The sequence below is a fragment of the Pristis pectinata genome, chromosome 21 (genome assembly GCF_009764475.1).
Source record: "Pristis pectinata isolate sPriPec2 chromosome 21, sPriPec2.1.pri, whole genome shotgun sequence".
NCBI classification, from domain to species: Eukaryota; Metazoa; Chordata; class Chondrichthyes; order Rhinopristiformes; family Pristidae; genus Pristis; species Pristis pectinata.
In genome coordinates, this window is record NC_067425.1 from 12608810 (window position 1) to 12632027 (window position 23218).

Genomic DNA, 23218 nt, shown 5'->3' on the forward strand with positions numbered 1-23218 from the left:
CTCATCGTGCGTCACATGCTCAGAATCTAGTAACTGCCTGATCATTGTTTTGAATCCATTCATAGCTCTTCTGCTCAATAGCCCTGACAGTCTTCATTTCCTTCAATGATACATCGCCGAATCCTCATTTCCTGCTTCTTGTGGTCCTATCTCTCAATTTCGACCACATCCCTGATGCTCTTTTATCGACGGACAGATCAGGAAGCACTTCGAAAGGCAGCGGACCACTAAATTGCCACGCCCCACTCACTGCAAGACTCGGGACGCAAATGTAACGTATTTTGATGCGCTCTTGAAAATAAGTGCATCAAGGGGATATATTCAAGGGGATAGATTGCAAATCTAACCTCTGTTTGCAATCTATGCCCTTGAACCTAAAAATCTATAAGCAACATACAATCTACTGGAGAAACTTCGTGGGTCGAACAGCATCGGGGGGGGGGGGGGGGGGGGGAGAGGAATTGTCGACGTTTCGGATCGACAGTCCTGATGCAGGATTTCGACCCGAAACATGAACAATTCCTGTCCCTCCCACAGATGCTGCTCGACCCACTGAGCTCCTCCACCAGATTGATTGTTGCACAAAATCGATAAGCTCCTCCATCAACCCCTCATCTGCTTATCTGTATTTAAAATGTACAGAAAGAAGCTTTACATTAACTCTCGCCCTCTTTAAATGTTGCATTGAGAACAGTGCATTGATAACGAAGCGTGGTTACGACCCAATGATTGAGCTGCCCACTACTCCCCCCGCCCCCACCTCACCCCCAGCGCTCTGAGCTGCGGCAACGCGAAACCAGTCAGGGACGATGTTTGAGCCTCGCCGGCGCCCCTACCGGAAGTTGTTGGAGCTCCTTGGAGACGGCGATGGAGAAGTACCAGAAGATGAAGGTGGTGGGGCGGGGAGCGTTCGGGTGAGGCGGAGCCCCGTGGATCCTTGGTATTGTCCCCCATAACCCCCCCCCCCCCGCCCCCGGCGAGTCCTTGCTCTGCCTGGCCCGGGGCACCCGGCCCCTGACTCCCAGGAGCTGGGGGCTCAGTTGGCGCTGCAGGTCCATCTTCATTTCGCGCCTCAGGGGGTGCATCAGATGAGAAGGATGTTCATTCACCTTCCACCTGCCAAGCTACCCTGCAGCTGGTAAAGTTCTTTGAAGCAAGAACTGCAGCGGGCAATCTGTGCATAGGGGGATCCCACAGAGAGTCACGCGAAAGTGACCAAATGATCTGTTTTAGTGGCGTTGGCCCGAGGGGCAGGTATTGGCCAGGACACTGGCGACCACTGCCCTCTCCTACCGTCCCCATTGCTTGAAGTTGCTTCTTTATGACTCATGACTGGCCGGGTTTCATGCAGGGGTGTGTGTTGGAATTTGATTGCACTTCAATACTTTAAGGGGAAATGTGCAGAACTAAGTAATCTCGCATCCTTCACGTCACAATATGCAAAAGTTGTTGTCTACTGCTTGTTTCCCAATCATTTGTGGACATTCCTGGTTAAATGCTTAATTAGAAAGACATCACCTTTTACAATGCAATAGTCCCTTGCTCATTTTATTTATTCATATTTTGGAATGTGCACATTACTGGAAAGGCTGTCATCTCTTGCCCATCCCTAATTGCCTTTTTGAATGTGTGGTGGGCCACTTTCTTGGGCTAACACAGTCTTTTCAATACATATCTTCATGTCCGCAGTGTTGTTGAGAGGAAAGTTCCAGGGTTTAGACAGATTTTGATTGATGAAGGAATAGTGGAATATTTCTAAGTCAGAATGATGTACAGTTTGGAGGGGGACATGCAGCTGGTAGTATTTTCATGTATCTGCTGCCCTTGTCCTTCCTTGGTGATAGAGATTGTGATTTTTGGGAGGTGTTTTGGAATAGTCTAAGTGAGTAACTGCAGCACATTTTCTGAAGTGTTTGCAGTGCAGCCAAGATGGGCTGTTGTGGGGGAAGTAAATGTTCAGAGTGGTGCATGAGGTTTTAATCAAGTGGGTGCTTGGTCCTGCATTTGTCAAGCTTTTTAAGTATTGATGGGGTTGCACTCAGTGAGGCAAATGGAGAATATTCCATCATGCTCCTGACTTGCGACTTCTGCATGATGGAAGGGCTTCAGGGTGTTAGGAGGTGATTCACTTACTGCAGCATAGCAAGCCTCTGATGTGCTCTTGTAATCTCATTGTTCAGGAGGTTGGTTCATTTGAGGTCTTGGCCAATGATGACCCCAGGGTGTTGGTGGTGAGGGATTCAGCAATGTGAATGCAATTGAATATTAAATGTGGTTAGGCTCCCTCTTGTTGAATTGGTCATTCTTTGGGACTTCACTGGTGTAAATGTTACTAGCTACTTGTCATTCCCATACCTGGAAGTTGTTTAGTTATTGGGCATTTAGACATAGACTGCATATGCTAAGGAGTTTTGAATGAAACTGAACGTTGTGCAATCACCAGCGGGCATCCCCAACTCTGACCTAATAACAGTAGGTCACTGATTAATCAGCTGAAGAAGGTTTGGCCTTGAACATTGCTCTGAGGAGCTCTGCAATGATGTCTTGGGGCTGTCTTTGAACCTTCAACAACCATAACCATTTTCCTCTGTGCAAGATACAGCTCCAATGATTGAAGTGTCTTTCCTTTGACAATAGTTTTACCAGGTCCCAAATGTTGCCTTGATGTCAAGCAAGTCGCCCTCACTGAGGTCTGGAATTCAACTTTTTGTACCATGTTTGAACCAAGGCAGTGATGAGGTCAGGAGGCAAGAGGTCCTGGCAAAACTGGAACTGGTCATTGGGTTATTGGCGGGTAAGTAGTTGCTAGGTAGCAGTGTCGATGATGTTTTCCATTACTTTGCTGATGATTGAGATTGAATTTGTCCTACATTTAGTAGATAGGAAATATCTGGGCAATTTTTCCACATTATCAAGTAGCTGCCAGATTTGGAATTGTACCTGAATAGCTTGGCTGGAGGTGCAGCTACATTTGGGGTGCAGGTTGAGAAGGTAAGCATAACGGTGTCCTTGAATTTGAAGCTCCACCATTCCTCAAGGGAGATGAAAGAGCTCCATAACCACTCAAAGGCAGGTCTGACCTAAAGAACAAATGGTGGATGGAGAGAGTTTGAGAGGCTCAGCATTCGGCTGACAGCTATGATGTGTGGGTTCTTCTGCACTGTAAAAGCCATCCACAGCACAAGTACCTAAAGTTCCACCCCAATGAGAATCAAGAACGTGGTGAACTCAAGTCAGAGAGATGGTCAATGCCCGCTGGAAGAAACACTGAAGAAACACTCTGTCATTGATTACAGTGATCTATTCGGGCCAGCCTTGCTGCCACCCCTGACTGATAAGGAGCTGAAAAAGCCATATCCCAACTCAAACATAACAAGATCCTGGCATCAGACTGCAATCCCACCAAAATCTTTAAACTTGGCCGTGAAGACCTTCAGTTGTGAATTCACAATCTCATCATATACATCTGGGAAGAGGAGGATATACTTGGGGACTTCAGCAGCTTCAATAGAGGAGATGAGTCTGACTGTGGTAACTGTAGAGTGAACTCCCGGGTATCTGCTGCAGGGAAAGTCAACACCAGGGTCTGTCTGAGCCACCTCATTCTAATGGTTGAAGACTGGCTCTCCAAATCAGATTGTGGATTCCATTCATCTAGAGATAGAGTGGACGCGATCTTTGCCTTGAAGAAAAGTGCAGGGAGCAGCACCAGCTATTGAACATGGCTCTTTTTGACCTTACTAGAGCTTTGACTCCATCAGTCATGATGGACTGTGAAATACCCTCCTCAAGTTCGGTTGCCCACAGAAACTTATCTCTATTTTACATTTGCTCCACAATGATCTGCAAACCATGATACTAACCAAGAGCTCTACAACAGAGCTAATCTCAGAAATGACCAGATTCAAACAAGGCTGCATCATCACCCCTACGCTTTTTCCAAATCTTTTTCATCACTACATTGTACCTTGCCTCCAAGAAACTTGCTGTGGGAATGGACTTAATCTTAAGAACTAATGGGAAACTGTTCAACTTGTGTAGTTACTCTCCAGAACTCAAGGTCAGTACTCAAGCTGCAGTATGCAGGCCTTGCAATTCTGTTGCAAAGTTGGATATATCATAATGGAGGTGCTGGACTAGGCTTGGGTCACTGGCTTAAAATTGATAAAACTCAGTTCATGACTTCCCATCACAGCAGAAAGAGTGGTTTGGAGTAGGAACGTGACACTGGAGTGTCATGATGGGTGGCACAGCGGTGCAGCAGATAGTGTTTCTGCCTCACAGCTCCAGCGATGGGTTTGACCCTGACCTCCGATGCTGTTTGTGTGGAGTTTGCACGTTCTATTTGTGATAGCGTGGGTTTTTCTGGGTGCTTTGGTTTCCTCCCACATTCTAAATACATGCTGGTTGGTAGGTTAATTGACTGTTGTAAATATCCTCTAGCGTAGGTAGCTGGTGGAGAAATCAGAGTGGAGTTGATGGGTATGTGAGGGAGAATAGATTGTTGGGAAATAAATAGGGGAATGGGACTGATAGATGCCTCTGAGAGTGCACCTCCAACACAGCTTGACACCTGGCAGAGATACAATGGGCTGTGTGGCCTCCTTTTACATCATAAGAAAATAAAAACAAAATATGAGAGTGCCACTGGGTCATTATCAGCCCAGTCGTGCAACCTGAGGACCTATTTCCAAACTGCCAGTTTGCAACAACATTAATAGTAGAGTTTGAAGAAAAATATTCTTCAAAAATAAATTAGATCTTGCTAAACTAGAACTTGCTCCCCTAACTTAATCCCTTGAGACCGCGGCAGGGTCTCGCATGATGTAAAACTGTCGTGTGGTAGGGCCGTGAATGTTAGGTCTGCCATGCTTCCTGTTTTGGGAAAAAGTGGCATGTGTCCTACTTTATTTTTTTTATTAACTTAGCCTCAAAGAGCTTTGTAGCCAATAGAATACTTTTTAAAGAGAAAGGCAGGCTGATCATACATGGGGCAAATATATCACCACCAGTGTAAATGGAAATCAACTTGGCCTTCTTCCTGTCTTATTGATACATTGTAGCGGCTGCTACCGCGATGCGAGAATAAAGACACAAGTCTGCAAGCTGTGGAACAAGACTGATTTATTTACCCGCCTTGCACGGGCCTTTTAAGCGGCGCGGTTCCCGCCCTCCGAAAACGGAAATGATGTATGCGCTACATCATCAAAACTTTTCGCGCGCACGGGTTCTCTCCTGTCGCTTGGGGAAGATGAAGGCCCAGCGCCATCTTGGGCCTCGCCGCTCCAACAACGTGTGCCCCGACCGCCGAGCCAGTTCGCTTACGCGGACGGTGAGTTGCCACAACATGTCGATTATTCTTTTTCAGAAGATGGGGGCAAGCTGCCTGTTTCCAGTGCTTATGACCTTGTAAAAAGTTTTGGATTTTTTGGTTTTGTAATGAATACAATGAGACTTGGTTTCCAATGAATAGTCATGGAACCCACTATTTTGATTCTTGATAAATGCACTTATCCAATGTCCTTCCCACTACCTTTTCACAGTTGGAATTTTATAATGTAAGGTTGATATTTGTCAGTCCTGAAGTCTTGGTCATTCCAAATGTTAACTTTTTCCAGATGTTGTCTGATGTGCTGCTACTTCCAGAAGTTTATTTTTTTTTGATCTTTTGGTTACATATAACAATTAGTTATTAATCATGGTAATTTTTCCTTTTTAAGAAAAAAAGTCTCAAGAGTACAGGGAGCTGGTGTGGAGGTAGTGGTTAAGTGAGGTATGACTTTGCAGCTGAATATTGCTGGCTGGCCTTGGTCAATAACAATTAAGTTAGTGTTATACTTTTTTTTTGTTTAATATTTTTTATCATTTCACTGTATTTTGTATTGCATTAGAGATTAATGGGAGCAGAACTCCTGAGGTGTTAGTATGTCAAATCACTTCAGTGTAGTTTTGTAGCTATAGGCTCGTAAAAATTGGAAATGCAGTTTCTAAGAGATAATATGCCAGTAATCAACAGTATTTTGATATCTGCTTTCATGAGGTGCTTATTCATAGTGACACAGAGATTACTTCCTGGCTTGAAGGCGTGCATTTTGCATCCATAGCATCTCCCAGAACACACCATAGTCATGAATTAGTTTTAAAGTGCAGTCATTATGTGACATGGGCAGATGCAGCAGTCAATAGCAAGGTTACATAAACTGAGAGAAAGTTGATGGCAGTAGAAAATTAGAACATTCTGGAACTAATCAACAAGTTGGGCAGCATCTAATCAGCGAGGAACCAAGTTAAGGTTTCAGGTTGTTGACCTTTCATCAGAACTTGGGAAAAGTTAAAGATAAGACAAGTTTTTAGATACAGCAGAAGAGGAGAAAGAATGGAGAGAACTAAAACAGAAAGCCTGTGATGGAGTGGAGAGATTAAATGACAAACTATATGATTATGGAAGGTTAAAGAAGGACAAGTAAGGGAACAACAGATCAGCTCGCAGAGTAATTATCTGAAACTACTGAAGAGAAAAAAATCAAATATGAGAAATCTGGGAAAAGAAGTACTGCTTAACTGATTTTGTCATACTCCAATATTGAATTTGCTATAAAGTGCATGGCTGGATGATGAGGTGCTGTTCCTTGAACTTGCATTGAGGGTTGTTGGAAAGAAAGGTCAGGGCAAGAATGAGATGATGAATTAAAGTGACAGGTGACTTGAAACTCAGAGTCACATTTCCAGTCTGAACGGAGGTGTTCAGCAAAGCAGAGCTAATTTGCAGTTGGTTTTACCATTGAAAGACGTGCAAGTAAATTGCTGCTTCATGCGGAAGAAATACTTGGGACACTGAACAGTGGGAAGGGAGAAAGTAAAAGGTCAGGTGTTGCAGTTCCTGCGGATGCATGGGAAGATGCCATGGGAGAGGGTGTGAGTATTTGTGAAGTTGGAAGAGTGAACTAGGGTGAACTGGTAGGGACAAACTATTTGGAATGCTTAAAGGGAAGGGAAGGGAAGATTTATCTGATGGCAACATCACATTGAAGATATCCAAAATTATGCAGAAGGATATGTTGAATTTGAAGTTTTTTTGGGTGGAAAGTGGTGGGACAGAAGCTTTGTGGGAGCAATGGATAGGACCATTAAGATGGGCAAAGGTGTGTGGAAGACAGGCACTAAGGTTTGTACAATGAAAAAATATGAGTTTGAGTGATTCAACTGGATCTTGTGATCAAGCAGACACCAGGATGATCAACAGCAGACAAAAGGTATGAAGGAACTGTGGCAGAATGAGGTATATTAGCTTTTCTTTATTCATTCAGATGTGGGTATACCCGGCAGCATGTTATTCTAATTATCCTTTAAATGTTGGTGGAGGTTTCATTCTTGACCCAGTGCAATCCTTGTAATGAAGGTACTCTCCAGTGCTCTTGGATGGGAAGTTTCCGAATATTAATCCAGCTACAAGGAAGAAGTAAAAGTATATTGCCTAGTTAGCAGGGTGTGCAACTTGGAAGCCATTATGTGTGGTATTGTACCCTTATGATTGTTGATCTTTACCTTGTAGGCAGTCAAGGTTGCTTGTTTTGCAGGCACTGCTTAAGACAATTGGGCATTAGTGATGGTACATTGTACATCCATAATAATTGCCGTTGTAAGGTTCAGAATAATGGGTTGATAATCAATTGAGTCACGTTGTGTTGGATCGTGTCAAGCTTGTGTGGTTTTGGAGGTGCACTCACAGAGATATGTGGAGAATACCTCATTACACTTGTGCTTTAAAGACATTGGAGAGGTTTTTTGGATCTGGGGATAAATCCCAACCTCTGCTGTCCTTTTGCAGCCACAGTAGTTGTGTTCCAGCCTCAATTTGTTTTTGGACAATGGTAAAATTCTAAATATGAAATGTAGAGGAATCTGAAGGAGATAAGAATGTTCAATGTCTGGGAAAGTGGATAGAATCTGTCTTGTTTGTGATGGTCATTGGCTGCATTTGTGTGGTATGAATGTTACCTGCCACTTATCAGCCCATGTATGAACACTCTCCTGGCCTTGAGCCATAGCGCCTCTTTATGTAAACCTTGTTGATGCTGCTCAGGCTCCTTGTGCCATGAAGTTCGTTTCAATATGACCAGACGTGGCCTATGTCAGAGCCTCCTTCCTTGTTTCTCCTCCTCCTCTTCCTCCTGCTGTGCCTCATAGTCAAGAGCTGTGTCCCAGGTAGTGCATGTCACAACAAATTAACTGTGCTTCTTACTGGAGTGTATTGAAGTACACCTCCAGGTCAGTCTTGACATCTGAATTATTGTTTCAGCATCTCTGTTTTGGCTTTTACTGTATTTCTTGAGGCTGCATGGTTTCCAGCTGCCACGATATAAAAAAGTTGTGTGGACCTTCTGGGTGCCTTCCACTGATCGTGAGCATTTTTTGGTGACAGCACACTCTCTGCTTTTCTTCAGGTGGTGCCATGGCATCATTCACCTGAGCAACCTGACAGTTTTTATGAACATTTCCAAAAGGTGGTGCCTTTAAAAGCATACAGTTCCCTCAGTACTGTAACAATGTGTCAGCCTAAATTATGAGCTTGGGTCTACAGAGACATTTAAACAAATAACTTTCCGTCTTAATGGCAAGAGTGTTGCTGCTGTGCCAAGGTTACTTTTAATAAAATGTCATCCTTGAGGAATTTTAGAAGTTATGTGCTATTTCAGTCAAGTTTACCTCAATCAGCCTTTAGCTCCAGAGTAGAAGTGAGAGGGATGCCATGCTCAGCATTTCCACATTATTCCTGATCACTTTCTATGATTACTATATTTTTCCCAGAATCAGTTTGAGAAACAGCATCCCTAAGTTTTTTTTTATATTGCATTTCCCAGGTGGGCATTTAAAAAAAAAATGTTCTTGTGATCTTGGCAATATACTGACATGATCTTTGACACTACAGTAGTCCACTCACCCTGAATGTGAAATCATTGCAACTGAATCTGGAATTTGCTGCAATGGTGATATCCTATAATAGCACAGTTATTGTAGCAGATAACCTAATGATGCTATTCCATCATTACATTGGTAACACTGAAACGTGGAACTCAACAACAATAAAGTAACAGGAAATATTCTCTTTCCCTTAATTTTTATTACTATGGAATTGATTATGAAGCCATTAAATGTAAGAGCTCATTGATTGATGACTTATTGGCTGCCGAGCTGAGCAGTATGCTTTTGCAAAAAGAAATGGTAACTAATTCCATTTTTGAAAAGAAGTCTGACAATTCTTTTTGGATTGATTTCTGGTCTGTTAAGTGCATACAAATGAGCTGTCAGAAGCAAATTTGGTGCTGAAACTGGTATCTACCAGTCCATGAAACTAAAAGACCTGCCACACAAGCACTTTTTTTCCTTTTGGTGACTCTAAGTGTGGGAGATCCAAAGATGTACTGACTTATTTCTTTGCACATTGTTCATTTATATTTTCCCCCAGTATTGTTCATCTATGTCTGCGGAAAGCTGATCAAAAGCTAGTGATCCTGAAACAGATCCCTGTGGAGCAGATGACTAAAGATGAGAGGTTGGCTGCTCAGAATGAATGCCAAGTACTGAAGCTTCTCAATCACCCAAATATAATTGAGTACTATGAAAACTTCCTGGAGGACAAAGCTCTGATGATAGCGATGGAGTATGCACCCGGTATGTATAAGGATTAATTGGCTGAAGCAAAAATTTAGTGGTATTTTCAAATTGTTATACTAACATTCATTTAGATGTGATTTCTTCATGCTTTTAAATAGTTTGCTGACAATCACAGTCTCGGATTACACAGAAATAATGATAAGGGCAGGCACGGTAGTGCAGGGCAGGCACAATAGTGTAGCGGTTAGTGTAATGCTTTACAGTTGCAGTGACCCGGATCCAATTCCGGCCACTGTCTGTAAGGAGTTTGTACGTTCTCCCCGTGTCTGTGTGGGTTTCCTCTGGCTGCTCCGGTTTCCTCCCATATTCCAAAGACAAACGGGTTAGGAATTGTGGGCATGCTATGTTGGTGCCGGAAGCGTGGCGACACTTGCGGGCTGCCCCCAGAACACTCTACGCAAAGATAATAGAACAGGAACAGGCCATTTAGTCCCTTATGCTTGTTTTGCCATTCATTTCCTAACTGATCCGTAGCCGACCTCCATGTGCTTACCTTGGTTTGATCAATAACCTTGCCCAGCAAGCTGACATTTTTAACTGAACACTGCCACCGATCCTACAAACCCTTTACCTGCAGCCTCATCAGGTTAGGGGAAATTCCACTTCCCACTTTGCGTGAATGTTCCTAATGTCATTTGATGTATTATGTAGGTCTGGTTTTAGGGTTGTGTCCTCTTTGATCTGAACTCTTGCAATAAAGGAAGTAGTACAAACCTTGTCTGTGGATGGACAGAGAGCTTTGGAACTAGTTTAAATAACTCCAGCAAAGTGGGAGACTAGATTACAAAAATCTCCTGGCCATTAACAGAGGCACCAAACAGTTCTTGTTTTGAAAACAAACTGCCTTCAGTGGTCTGTTATTTTATTTCTTTTTTGTTGCTCTATTCATTGTGCAGAACCAATTCTGGTAGAATATTTTTCTCATCAATTTTCCACTCTCCCTATCTTCCGCAGAGTTCATAGCCCTCGTTCTCACACATTGACATTATTTGTGTGTGAGGCTGACATTTGGTAGGGTAGTCAACTGCGAAAGGCATCACAGCTAAGCCAGAGCCTGTCCATGCAACATGCACTTCTTGCGATGATTGCAGTACTAAGGTCAATTGCATTGTTTCAGGGCATTGATTCTGAGACTTTGTCTGGATTGGTTGACTATCCATGAGAGTTATCATGGTTCTCCTTTGCAACAGATAAGCTTTTTCAAATTTGTGAGGAGCTTTGAAGGTCTTTGTCAGCACAGAATCAAATGTTGGATTCAAGTATTCCAATTCTGGGATTCCCTGATGTTGTGGTAAAGTTTGGACAGGCTAACAATGTAAAAAAAAAAGCACGTGAAATGATTTATAGTTCAGTTTTCTTACTGAATTAGACATTGATTATAAAAATTGATTTTGAAAAGGAGGATGATTGTAGCTTTAAACCAGCAGATATTCTATCTTGGTGACCAGCTCAAGGTTACTCAGAGAGCCCTGAATTTGCTTATTAATGTACTACCAATTAAATTACAGCTAAGACTTACAATTAAATATTTTGTCTTGACCTAATTCAGGGCAAGGAAGTAAAATGACAAAGAAAAGCAGTTTAAAATTCTTGGGAAGAATACATTTCACTCCATTTCAGTCTTAAACTTTAAGTTTAAAGCCAGTATGAGGTAGTGATCAATTTTCATTCATGGTGAGATTATACTGTATGCACCACTTGAAGTGTAACTGCACCCATATTAGAGGTTTTACCATTGGCAGCCATCCTGTGATACAGGTCCCACAAAGACATTGCACAGAGGTGTTGATGAGTCCTGAGATGATACAGAATATCTGTTGCTATTACTACTCTATTCATTCACTTTTAATCTTTTTATTTCAGGAGGTACTCTGGCTGAGTATATCCAGAAGCGTAACTCTTTGTTAGACGAGGAGACCATCATGCACTTCTTTGCACAGATCCTTTTGGCCCTTCATCACGTGCATAATAAACTTATCCTGCACCGAGATCTGAAAACACAAAATATCCTGCTTGATAAATATCAAATGATAGTGAAGATTGGTGATTTTGGTATCTCGAAGATCTTGAGCAGCAAAAGTAAAGCCTATACTGTAAGATCACCTTTCTGGAAACCTTCAGTATCATTGTCAACAGCAGCTTATATTTATTTTAAGTACCTGTAACATAAGAAGTGGAGGAGGATGCTCAAAAAGAAAATAAAATAGAAATTAGGTGCAACACACAAGGTGCTGCAGGAACGCAGCGGGTCAGGGAGCATCCATGGAGGGAAATGGACAGTTGACATTTCAGGTTGAGACCCTTCATCTAGTCCATTTCCCTCCATGGATGCTGCCTGACACACTGAGTTCCTCTGGCTCTTTGTGTGTTGCTCCAGATTCCAGTGTTTCTCTCTGCTGGAAATTAATTGGTAGGGTGGGGAGGAAGCTGATCAAAGAATGAATCAAAGAGAGGATTATTGGTTAACAAGAGGAAGGAGTTTGGGCAGAAGAACCCAGAGGGTTACACTGTCAGTTTTGGAACAGAGGCTGCAGATCTAAAAGCACAGAGAGTACATCATGGCACACAGGACTGACAGAAGTTTCAGTGGAAGAGAAATTAGAAACATTGACGCTATCTGTAAATGAAGATGAGGACTTAAAAGACACTGGTGGGATACTAGCAACTGGACGGTAGGAAAAACATGAGTCAAGGTGAGTATAAGACAGAATATGTTTTCATGCTTATTAGTGGGGGGACAGAGCGCTGATTTACTGATATCTTTAGATGAACAACTCATGGAATTCTGGACCCAAGCTTACTTAATATATTTTTTAAAGATGCTGGTTTCCAAGTAACGATCTCATTGTTGAGATCAAGTCCTCAGTAAAGGTATCGTATGACTGAGAATTCTATATTCTAGTCTGTCTTTGTAAAGAATTCTTTTCAAGCCACTATACTACTGTGTAACTATTTTAGATATACAGTATGCTCTTGTTTGGCTTAAGCTTCACTGAGGTGCTTTTCTTTGTGTTTGAATTGTTGTTGGGCAGCCACTGCTGATAATTGAGTTCCTATACAGAAGCTTTCCAATCATTGTTTGGATCTATAGAGATCCTTTTCTAGGTCTGGTGTTTTGTTGGACAAGCTTTAAACATTGAACCCACTTAGATTTGTAAACTGTCTTAAGTGCAGCGTCCTTGACATTGTCTTCCAACATTTGACTCTCAGTCTCTGGACTACTTCAATCTGGGCAAATATCTTGTGTTGTAAATGTCTAAGTAAGTAACGTAACTCATTTGAAACCACTTTATTCTCAATTGAGCAGCATTTTGGAAGGTCAAGTAAAATAATTATTTTTTGTCCTGCTCAAGAAGTTTCATTCAATCGCTGTGACCATTGGCAATATAGAAGGAATAGCTGGTGAGATAGGGACCTTTTTGAACCTAACACATTTTTTTTAAAGTATGAGAAGAGCTGTGTTGGTAATTGAGAAAAATATTATCCATTTTAAGCTTTCATATCACTTTAATTGAGGTGTTGGCTGTTTGGTATTGAATTTGCATGCTCCTAGTATTGATGTTGTCAAATTCTGCTTCCTGATGTGTAGTGGCAGCTCTGGATGCAGTTTTATCCAGGTATGTGACTCTGCCACGGAAGCAGATTCAACATCATTTGGGCTGGCAGCCAGTTCTTGGAATCAGAATTAAAAGATTCTGAAACAGCTTTCCAGTGTTTCCCAGTATGTGTATTTGAATAAACATCTTCACAATTTTTGAGTAGAATTGTTTCACAAAAGGATATCATAGTTGGGGGTATTAAATTGGCACATTTTAAATTAAGGTATGAATAATACACTATCAAAATAGAGTCAGACCGGTGGATCTTATGTTAACTATATCATCAAGCTGAATTGTTCAATATGCAGTTGTAACTGCTTTGTAACCAGTCTATTGCTTTTAGCTGATGTGGTGTCCCTAGATTAAGTAAAATTTCTGTTGTTTTGTTCTAATCTACATTTCTGTTTAACTTGAATGAACCAGTTTTGTTGCTTTTATAGGTGGTGGGAACACCATGCTACATCTCTCCAGAGCTGTGTGAAGGAAAGCCATACAATCAAAAGAGTGATATCTGGGCACTGGGCTGCGTTTTATATGAACTGGCCAGTCTGAAAAGAGCTTTTGAAGCTGCTGTAAGAAACCAAAGCACTTAATAACCAGCAAAATTACTATAAATATTCTACTGTACAATTACACATTTAATTACACTGTACAATCCCTCTACTAATGAGTGTTCCATGCTTGGGATGAGAACAGATTGTGTTCATTATCATGCTGGTGGGGGATGGTGAAGATCTGGGATGATGAATTTTCTTTGGCACATAATTCCTAGCTTATCATTGACTAAAATGTCTAATTTAGTGCACAGTAGTCATGATCGATTGAATAAAATGAATATTTTAATGTGATGTCCTTATCAAGTGTTTTAGCTGTTGTAGAAGTACAAATGAATTAAGCAGAAAATAGCATAATACAGAAATAAATTCTGGTAAAGAGTTAGACGAAACAACTGATTTTTTTTAAGTAGAATCTGAAATATTGAACTGCAGTACCCTCTTTATTTGAAAGGAAATTATTATATTCCTTGTATTAGCGATTAGTCAGAGGAGGGATTAAATGCTCTTGTCCTGACTGTTCTTTTAATATGATATATATTTTTATTATCTTCTGACTTGCAAAAGAAAAGATGAATAATTAGTGTTAGGATGATTTTAAATCAAGATGTGGAGGCTGGAAACATCACAATGTTTACCAGCTTTGAATTACAAGTTGATTATCAATATTTAACTGAGATTCTAGTCACATTCCCTAAAGAATCAGTGTAGTAAATCCAGCCATTCTAAGATGCTGGATATAAATGTGTGCTTTTTGCTAAACAATGGCAGAAGTAATTAAATTCGCAGTAACTCTTTAGAGGGACACCACTATTGATAGGCATGATAGAGGAGAGTGTCTTGGTGGAAAATATAAATTGGCAGACAGTTGAAATTTGATCTTGTATTATTCTAGCCACTGGAGTAAAAAGAAACTGTATTTACTTAAGTTACAGTCGAAATAACAGAAGAGCTGTGTGATGAGTTGATTCTCATGCAAGGTACCCTGTGAAATCGTTGGCAACTGATTGGGTTGTCAGGTATCAGGATAATAGTAGATGAAGGTTCCTCTATTTTTGAAAATGCATTGTTGTTGTGAAGAAGGTGAAGCATAAGGTGTATAACACCTGCTGTGTTAGAGCTAGTGCTGGTTTAGGAATTTTTTTGAGAAAGCTTTAATAGAATGCTTTTAACGTGTCAAGAACATTGAAAAGGCCTGGCAAGTGATAAAGATTTTGTATTAAAACGTTTGAGCGGTGATTCTGAAAAGAATTTTTATGCTATAAGACTGATTAATAAATGTCTTGTTAATGCCAATTGAGGTGTGAAAGACATCTGCACGATGAGGTTGACCAGAAAATGGCTGAGAGCATGTTGGTTACTGTGTTTGTGTTGAATTCATATTACTGTTGGTTATGACATTGTATTTATAAGACTAGTATTTTAACAGAAGAAAATGGAGAATAGTTGTATCCCTGGAAAAATCAGATAAAAGGTCTTTTAACATTGCTGTGATGAAGTACTGGTGAAATGTAATTTTTATTCTAAGGATTTTTTTCCATGTAAAGGTCTTTTAACTTATCACTATGATGAAGTATCTGTGAAATGTAATTTTTAATTCCAAGGTATTTCTTCATGGGAAAGTGATAAGCTGAAAAGACAAGAACCACAGACTGCCACTTTGCCATCTTCATCATATTACTTAACAAGAGCAGTTGTGATTGCTTGAATCTAACAGTTAGCTGGTACTTCATTCTGTACTGAAAGTATCATTAACTTAAAGAGCTTCTGCAAAGTGGACCAATCCAAATACCCTTTCCGGTTAGTAAATTTTGATTGTCTTTTTAGAACCTTCCAGCCCTTGTGCTGAAGATTATGAGTGGTACATTTGCACCCATATCTGACCAGTACAGCCCTGAGCTGCGCCAGTTGATTTTAAGCATGTTGAGCCTTGACCCTTCTAAACGACCTCAGCTCAATGAGATAATGGCTCAGTCAATTTGCATCCGGGCTCTTCTGAATCTTTACACTGATATTGGCAGTGTCAAAATGAGGAGGTAAGCGGCATGGACTAATTGACATCCTGAACATGCATATATTTATTATTTCATTTGACAGCACTTTCCAAATTAAAATTTTAAATAGTTTTAATTGAATTTTGAAAATGTAAACTTAAAATGTGATTTTGTTTCTCAGGAGGACTAAATGTTTACATGGAAATTAACACAGGCTCCAATTTGCTTTTACAGAATTGAAAAGCCATTATCGGCAGTAGCACCTGCTTCTGGCAGGCGGACAGGTGGAAGGGTTAACAGTGCTAGGTCAAGAGGTAAGGAGAAACCTAGAGCTGGTGATGAGACTTCTACTTGAAGTTAGTGATGGGTAAATACACTTGTATCAAGGCAATTTATTTAACTAGACCTTTTATTTCTTCTTGGGTTGTGGGGATTTATTGGTCATCCTTACTCGCCGTTGAGGTGGTGGGCTGCTAATAGTGAAACATTTTCAACTGAATAGCTTGCTAAACCACCTGAGAAATTTGAGCCAGAACCACAGCAGTTAAGGGCCATTAGTGAACAACTTGGGTTCCTATGATGACCTAAAAGTTTCCATGGGTTCTAGCTAATAAATTTATCAGATTTATTGAATTTACTTCCATAATTTACCATGGATTTGAATGCAATCTCAGGTTATCCGGTGCTTCCAGCTCTTTTTCTTGTTCTACACAACCCACTGTCCTCAGTTTTGCATATACTTATGTCTAACTTCTTACATTTGCAGAGGACTTCTTACTGAGTTGGGTAGTGGCAGTTTGCCATTTATTCTTGGGTGAAAATCAACTGATACCTGGCACTGCAAATTACACATATGGTTGGCAGTAATGATAGGTTTACTAATAAGGAAGGTTGTAATCAATGAACATATTACTGCTGCTCTTTCTCCCTTTGCATTGTTGAGGATTGGCGTTGAGAGAACTAGAAGACTTGGGTGTCAGAAATTCTGGAATTTCATTCTAACACAATACTAAGACCATGATGTCAGCTACTGAGTATGGACCAGAAAAAGACATGTTGCAGTGTCACAGAAAAAAGCACACTGTCTATTAACTTAGAAAACAAGAGTCTTGTATATAAAAAACGTGTTTAGTCCGGCTTCACCAAACTGAATTTATAACTGAAACTCCTGTAGTCTTCCCATAAAAGGATTATTTCTTAAGCAAAAGTGTAGCAATTGCAGAGACTTATGTTATGCAAATTATTCACATAATTATGTAAAATGTACCTAGATTATCAGTGATTGACATGGTAATTACCCAATTGTCTCCATTCTGACAGCAAATAATAGGGTCAATATTTATTGAAGCAAAATTCTGATGAAGGGTCGTTCTGATTATATATTTAAATAGCCTTATTTTAATTCTACAATTGTATACCACCTGTATGTGGTCACATGGGGGGGGCGCAATATTGGCTGCAGCCATAAAGAAGTTTGGACATATCCCCAGGCTTAAAAGTGATTTTTATCCTTAAAGGGAATGAAGCTTTGTTCAAAGTGAACATGGAAAAATCTATCTGTTCCTGTATTCTAAAAGACTGTACCATTCAGTCCATTATTCTTAATCCTAAAATATATCATTCCATATTTTGATGCATGAAAATTTATCTGCCAATTTATCTGTTTTCCTAAAATGGAATAAATGTTGAACTCTTTAACTGGGGCAGTAGAATACAAATAAGAGAAAGTCATGGTTAAACTGTACAGTACTTGAGTACTGACTTTAAAAGGTGGTCATTAAAGCTCCAGAGCCTGAATTTGAAGAAAGGTTAAAAGAAACAGACATTTTAGTCTGGGAAATGACTCTGTAACTCTATAAGTGGCCATCGGTGAGGTGACGTTGTGGAGTTATCTCAGTCAACAGAATGGAATATTACTTAAAATTAAACATGAGAGTACAATAAGGTAGGATGGGGACTAATATCAGGAATTTATTCTTCAGACAAACAGTGGGCAACACTTGGAATTCCTGCCAGATGTAATTGGGAAGTGAAAACATTGGAATTATTTAAGAAACAATTACATAGAGTAGTTAGGTGACTATAGTATCGTTCTGAGTGGATGAATTCAAGTAAGGGTTTCACCATCCGTGATTACGTTGTGAAGTTGTTTACAGTACCACGTTACATAGTATATTTGGTGACGCTCTCTCTGAAAAAGCAAAATTTTTACTGCTGAAAATGTCCATTTCTCAAAGATTGGTCAACAAGTTTCCCTCATGTTTTATTGTTATCTATACCTATTAATTGGATAACTGTTTTGTGAACCTTTATGTAAAATGTTCCCTGATAAGATGAGATATTTTAAGTACAATGTTAAGTTAGAATTATAATTGTCCTTGTATATCTGTGACGATAGGTGGGCTGCTGGCAAACTCTAGTAAGACAGAAATACCTCCTCCCCTTTCCATTGTCTACACTTGGGGAAGTGGAATTGCCTCTCCTCTCCGGCTCCCAATGCTCAATACTGAAGTAGTACAGGTCTCTGCTGGGAGAACTCAAAAGGCAGGGGTGACCAGATCGGGGCGACTTATCATGTGGGAGGTAAGCTTTAGAAAATCTTAAGAGATCCTAAAAGATATAGCTATTTCATTGTCCCAAAATAGCTGGCTGTCTTCCTTTATGCCAAATTGCTTGTTCCAGTGTGCCCTCCAAAGTAGCCTTCTGCTGCAAGCCCATTTCCCACTACTTTGGCATGCCCCAGAGCATAGAGGCCATCTCAGTTCAGGCAGCTTCTTTGACAGCTGATGAGGCTTGAGTGCCCAGATTCATGGGCTGTCAAACTGTCAGTGTGATTGAGCCATTGAATGATTTTGAAAGTCTTTGAACATTCCCAAGTGATAGCAAATATTTGTAACAAATTTAAAATAAAAAAATTGTTTCAAAGCATGAAACAAAATTATTTTTTTGCACTTTGAAGTTGAAAAGCACACCAACACACACAAGTCAATTAAAATCAACTTAAATATTAAGACATTTTCTACCTAGAATTGTTGTCTCCCATTTGCTTGAATAAGGACTGCTATGCATATACTGTCATAGGCTTGGGAAATCTGTGGAAGTCCACTGGGACCGTTAGCATAGGTGACCAGCTGGAAGGTGTCTCCACTGACTTAGTCCAACGTCCTTGTTGGAAACTGGGACTTCTATGGGGACAAGTGGTTAAGTCCTGCCATTAACCCTGATGTTGGGGCAGATGATAAAGGTAAATTACAGTTAATATCTGGTATTAACTTTGCAATTTAGTGGGTTCAAACCACTTCCAGAAAGTATAATTTGGGCTGATACTCCTATCGTACTGAAGGCGTTTAATCTTTTCAGCAGTAATGCCTTCCAGATGAAAGATTAAAATGCCTGACAGTTGCTTTTTTTTTAATCTCTCTCATTTTCAGGCTTTTCCCGGAGGTGCTGGAGATGCATCCCTCCCTGGTTGCATAGAACAGGTCCAGCCACAATTTATCTCTAGGTTTCTGGAAGGTCAGTCTGGAGTGGCAATCAAGCATGTTTCTTGTGGAGACCTCTTTACAGTGTGCCTTACAGGTAGGGTGATTTAGGTGCCTCAGAAAGTTTGGGCACAATGCATGATTTGTAATTATCTGGACTCGACACATTTGTAGTTGCAAAAGTTATTCTAATTTGTTCCTTTCACTTCTTTTAATGGACAGATTTTTTTTGTTTGCTAAAACATATTAAAAGTGATAAGGCCCACTTGTTAATCTTGATGATAAACTGATTCAGCAAGGTGCATCCACAACTCGTTAATGCAGAAATCACTTAGCAATTTGTACAAGTTTCACTTGACTAGAATCTGTTTTGAAACTGTGAAAATATTGAACGCTAAACTGGAGAAAATTCGGTCTATTTAATCAATATTAAACTCTCTAGAGCTCATAATGACACAACTGTAGCTGCTTTTTGTACCTAGGTCTGTGTTTGAGTTTCTTTTTATCCTTGGCTAGGACATCATTTCAGGATGTGGCAATAGGCCAAAGTGACTTGTACAATCTGATCTAATAATGTGCCTATACATTTTTGGGATCAGTTGCATGCTGTGATGTGGAGAGGAACTTTGAGTGGTGGATGTGAAGTTGATTGTCAGCGACACCACAGATTTGTATTTGGGAATGCTATAGCTGATTTCAATGTTAATGGGGGATAAAAAGGGTGTGGTATAACCAACTTCTCATTGTTCCAATCCAATGATCAATAACCAATTTCATTTTCCAAAGTTGATGACCTAAAATGGACTGAATGGCCATTCTCATTTACATTAATCAAGTTCTTTTATGATCTTAGTGAATGAAATTGAACAATGAAATGTTTTGCCGAAAGCATTATTTGCAGTGCTTTTTGTTTATATTTGTCAAACCCTTTTACTTTTTGGGGTTTGGAATGTTGAGTGAAGTCCAACTAGCTGTAAGCTGGGGGAAAAGGCGCATATGGGTCACTGAAAAGTTAGGTATATCTTTCCCAATGTGGGACCATGAAACTTTAAGATCTATTTGAAGAGATTTCATTTAATGTCCTATGTCCTATGAAATCTTAGTCTTGTCGTTTGCTCACCTGAAATTGCAGCCTGACACCCCAAAAAAATGAACAAACCAATGGAAGAGCTTTGTGGTGATATATTTTGGACCATTTCCCCTGTGCTCTGGATAATAGCTTGGTGCTGTACCAATTAAATATGAACATATAATTTAACATTTTGAGTTGGGACTTTTCTTTCCCTTTTGAAATTATTATTCCTGTGTACTAACCAAATGTTCAGCATGGAGCAAACATATGATCAGATAAAAGGTATAGAATTATGTCAAGCAGAGAGAGCAAATTACTGCTTTGAACTAAAGGCTGCAATGAAATATGCTGAAGAGGGCCTAACTGCTCAGAACATTTCTGACACACTTTTCAATCAACATTTTCCTTTTAAACTATTTTAGACAGAGGGATAATAATGTCCTTTGGAAACGGTAGCAATGGCTGTCTGGGTCACGGTACTTATAATGATGTCACACAGGTAAGCGCAATTTTCTTCCAAGCCTCATTTTATTAAGACTTTTGTTTTTTGTCTAGTATTTTTCCCATTCCTTCTGAATATTTAGGATTTCGCAGTCCGGTTGTTCTCTGGCATTTTGAACTAAACAATAATGTTCCCACTACCAACATTTGTCATCGCAGCACCAGCTACAGGCATACCTTCAACTGACTGAACCCCAAGCTCCAGAATTCTTTCCTTAAGCCTGCCTCTTTGACCAATGTTTTGCCACCTATCCAAATGTTTTTTTGCTTGGTTCCTGTGAAATGCCACTGAAGATGCTGTGTAAATATAACTGGTTGCTGTTGTTATGACACAAAAATAGGTAGGTAAGTAAGTTGTGAAGAGGACATAAGAAGGCTACAAAAGGACTTAGATGGGTTGAGTAGGCAAAGATTTGGCAAATGGGTGGGAAATTGTAAAGCTGTCCATTCGGACAGGAAAGATAGTAAACAAGCATATCAGCCAAATGTCGAGTGATTGCAGAGCTCCGAGATACAGAGAGATCTGGGTATCCTCATGCATCATTTGCAAAAGGTTAGGGTGCAGGTACAGTAAGTAATTAGGAAAGCCAACGGTATGTTCATGTTTATTGCTGGGGAAATTGAAATCAAAAGTTGGGAAGTTATGCTTTAGTTATAAAGTGTATTGATCTGACCACATCTGTGTATATTATTGGCCACCTTATAAAAGGAAGGGTGTAAATGCATTGTAAGTAGTTCAGAAGATGTTCACTAGACTAGTACTTGGAATAGAGGGGTTGTCTTTTGAGGAAAGAATGGATAGACTAAGCTTGTACCCACCAGACTTTAGAAAAGTAAGAGGGGGTTTAATTGAAATATACAAGATCCTGAGGGGTCTTGACAGGATGGATGTAGTGAGGATGTTACTTGTGGGAAAATTCAAAACTAGAGTAAAGGGTTGTCCATTTAAGGCAGCGATGAGCTGATATTATTTATTTCAGAGTCCTAAATCTTTGGAACTCTCCTCCTCAAAGGACATTGGAAGCAGAGTCTGAATATTTTTAAGGCAGTGGTAGACTGTTTCTTGATAAGCAAGGAGGGCGAACTGTTACCGTGGGTAGACTGGATTGCAGAGCTGAGGTTACAATCACATCAGCCGTGACCTTATTAAACTGTGAAGCAGGCTCGAGGGGCTGAGTGGCCTACTCCTGCTCCTAATTCTTATGTTTGTATGTAAAATGTTTGCACCTGAATGAGGTATTAGAAGGTCACAAGCATTTAATCATCCTCCATAGACGATGGGGTAGGAAGTGAAAATTAGAAATGAATGGAATTATAATTTTGTTTAAAAGAAAATACTTTTTCTGGCACCATACCTAAAGCAGTGCCCTCTAACTAAGCCTTCCAAAAAGTATTTTTCCCAGGAAGGGGTATGGAACCACAACTGAACTTTGTATTAATGTCAATGAAATCACATTTTGCAGCCAATGTATGTAACCACTATATTTCCACGTATCTCTCAACCTCCATCCCACAGCCAAAAATCGTTGAGGCACTGCTTGGCTTTGAGATTGCCCAGGTTTCATGTGGTGCATCGCATGTTTTGGCAGCAACCAATGACCGAGAAGTGTTTTCATGGGGGCGAGGAGACAATGGTGAGAAATCCTTTTGTTTGAAATACAGAGTTTCTGTTTAAAATGGTGAACAGCTTGCCCTTTCCTTCAGGTTTTCTAAAAACAATTGTATTAAATGGAATGCATTTCGTCAGTAATCTAAAAACACTAGTTCCCCTCGCTAAGTTACTCCTCTGCATGAAGCCATTCCAGATGCCCAGTTCTTAACCTTAACAAATGCAGGCAGTATTGTCAGTTAATGGTTGCAGACCTAGCCTGGTCTCAACTTGATTATACCTTAACATTTCCTGTTTCATGTTGTTTGCTCTTGCTTGGTGACCACTGTTTCCAACATCTTTCTCTGCTGAGGAGAACTGCAGAGATGCAAGTTCTTCTTGATGGGATTTTTTCTGGAATAGCAATGGGAAATGTGAAGCCTGTTAGCATAAGATTGTAAAGGCAAATGCACTATTAAAATTCAAGGTCACACAAGTTTTCTAGTGGATAGGAACTTCAGTGCTGGTGCTTGTTTAATCTGGATTGATAGAGAGAAGTATTCCTACACAGCCTTCCTCTATTTACACAGCTAATACTCTCCCTTGATCCCACTGGCACTATTGAGAGACAGTTTTTCCTGAGTGAATATTTCTGCTTCCAGATTAAGCAAACAAGTTTCAGCAGAGTGAACACAGGGAGCCAGAGCATGATTGCTCAAGCCCTATGAGCCAAGCTGAACATGCAGCAGTGCA

At 40.3% G+C, this 23218-nt stretch overlaps 1 protein-coding gene across 1 annotated transcript in view; it reads left to right on the top strand.

The window, feature by feature from the left end:
• Window positions 1-834: 834 nt before the first annotated feature.
• nek8 (NIMA-related kinase 8) overlaps window positions 835-23218 on the top strand; it is a 43629-nt gene continuing 21245 nt past the window's right edge. Inside the window, exons 1-10 of the mRNA XM_052035651.1 lie at window positions 835-914; window positions 9467-9672; window positions 11539-11768; window positions 13715-13846; window positions 15656-15864; window positions 16057-16136; window positions 18221-18405; window positions 19254-19401; window positions 20799-20875; window positions 22394-22511. Coding sequence (XP_051891611.1) covers window positions 868-914; window positions 9467-9672; window positions 11539-11768; window positions 13715-13846; window positions 15656-15864; window positions 16057-16136; window positions 18221-18405; window positions 19254-19401; window positions 20799-20875; window positions 22394-22511 — 1432 coding nt within the window. The 5' untranslated portion in view covers window positions 835-867. The remainder of the gene's footprint in view (window positions 915-9466; window positions 9673-11538; window positions 11769-13714; window positions 13847-15655; window positions 15865-16056; window positions 16137-18220; window positions 18406-19253; window positions 19402-20798; window positions 20876-22393; window positions 22512-23218) is intronic.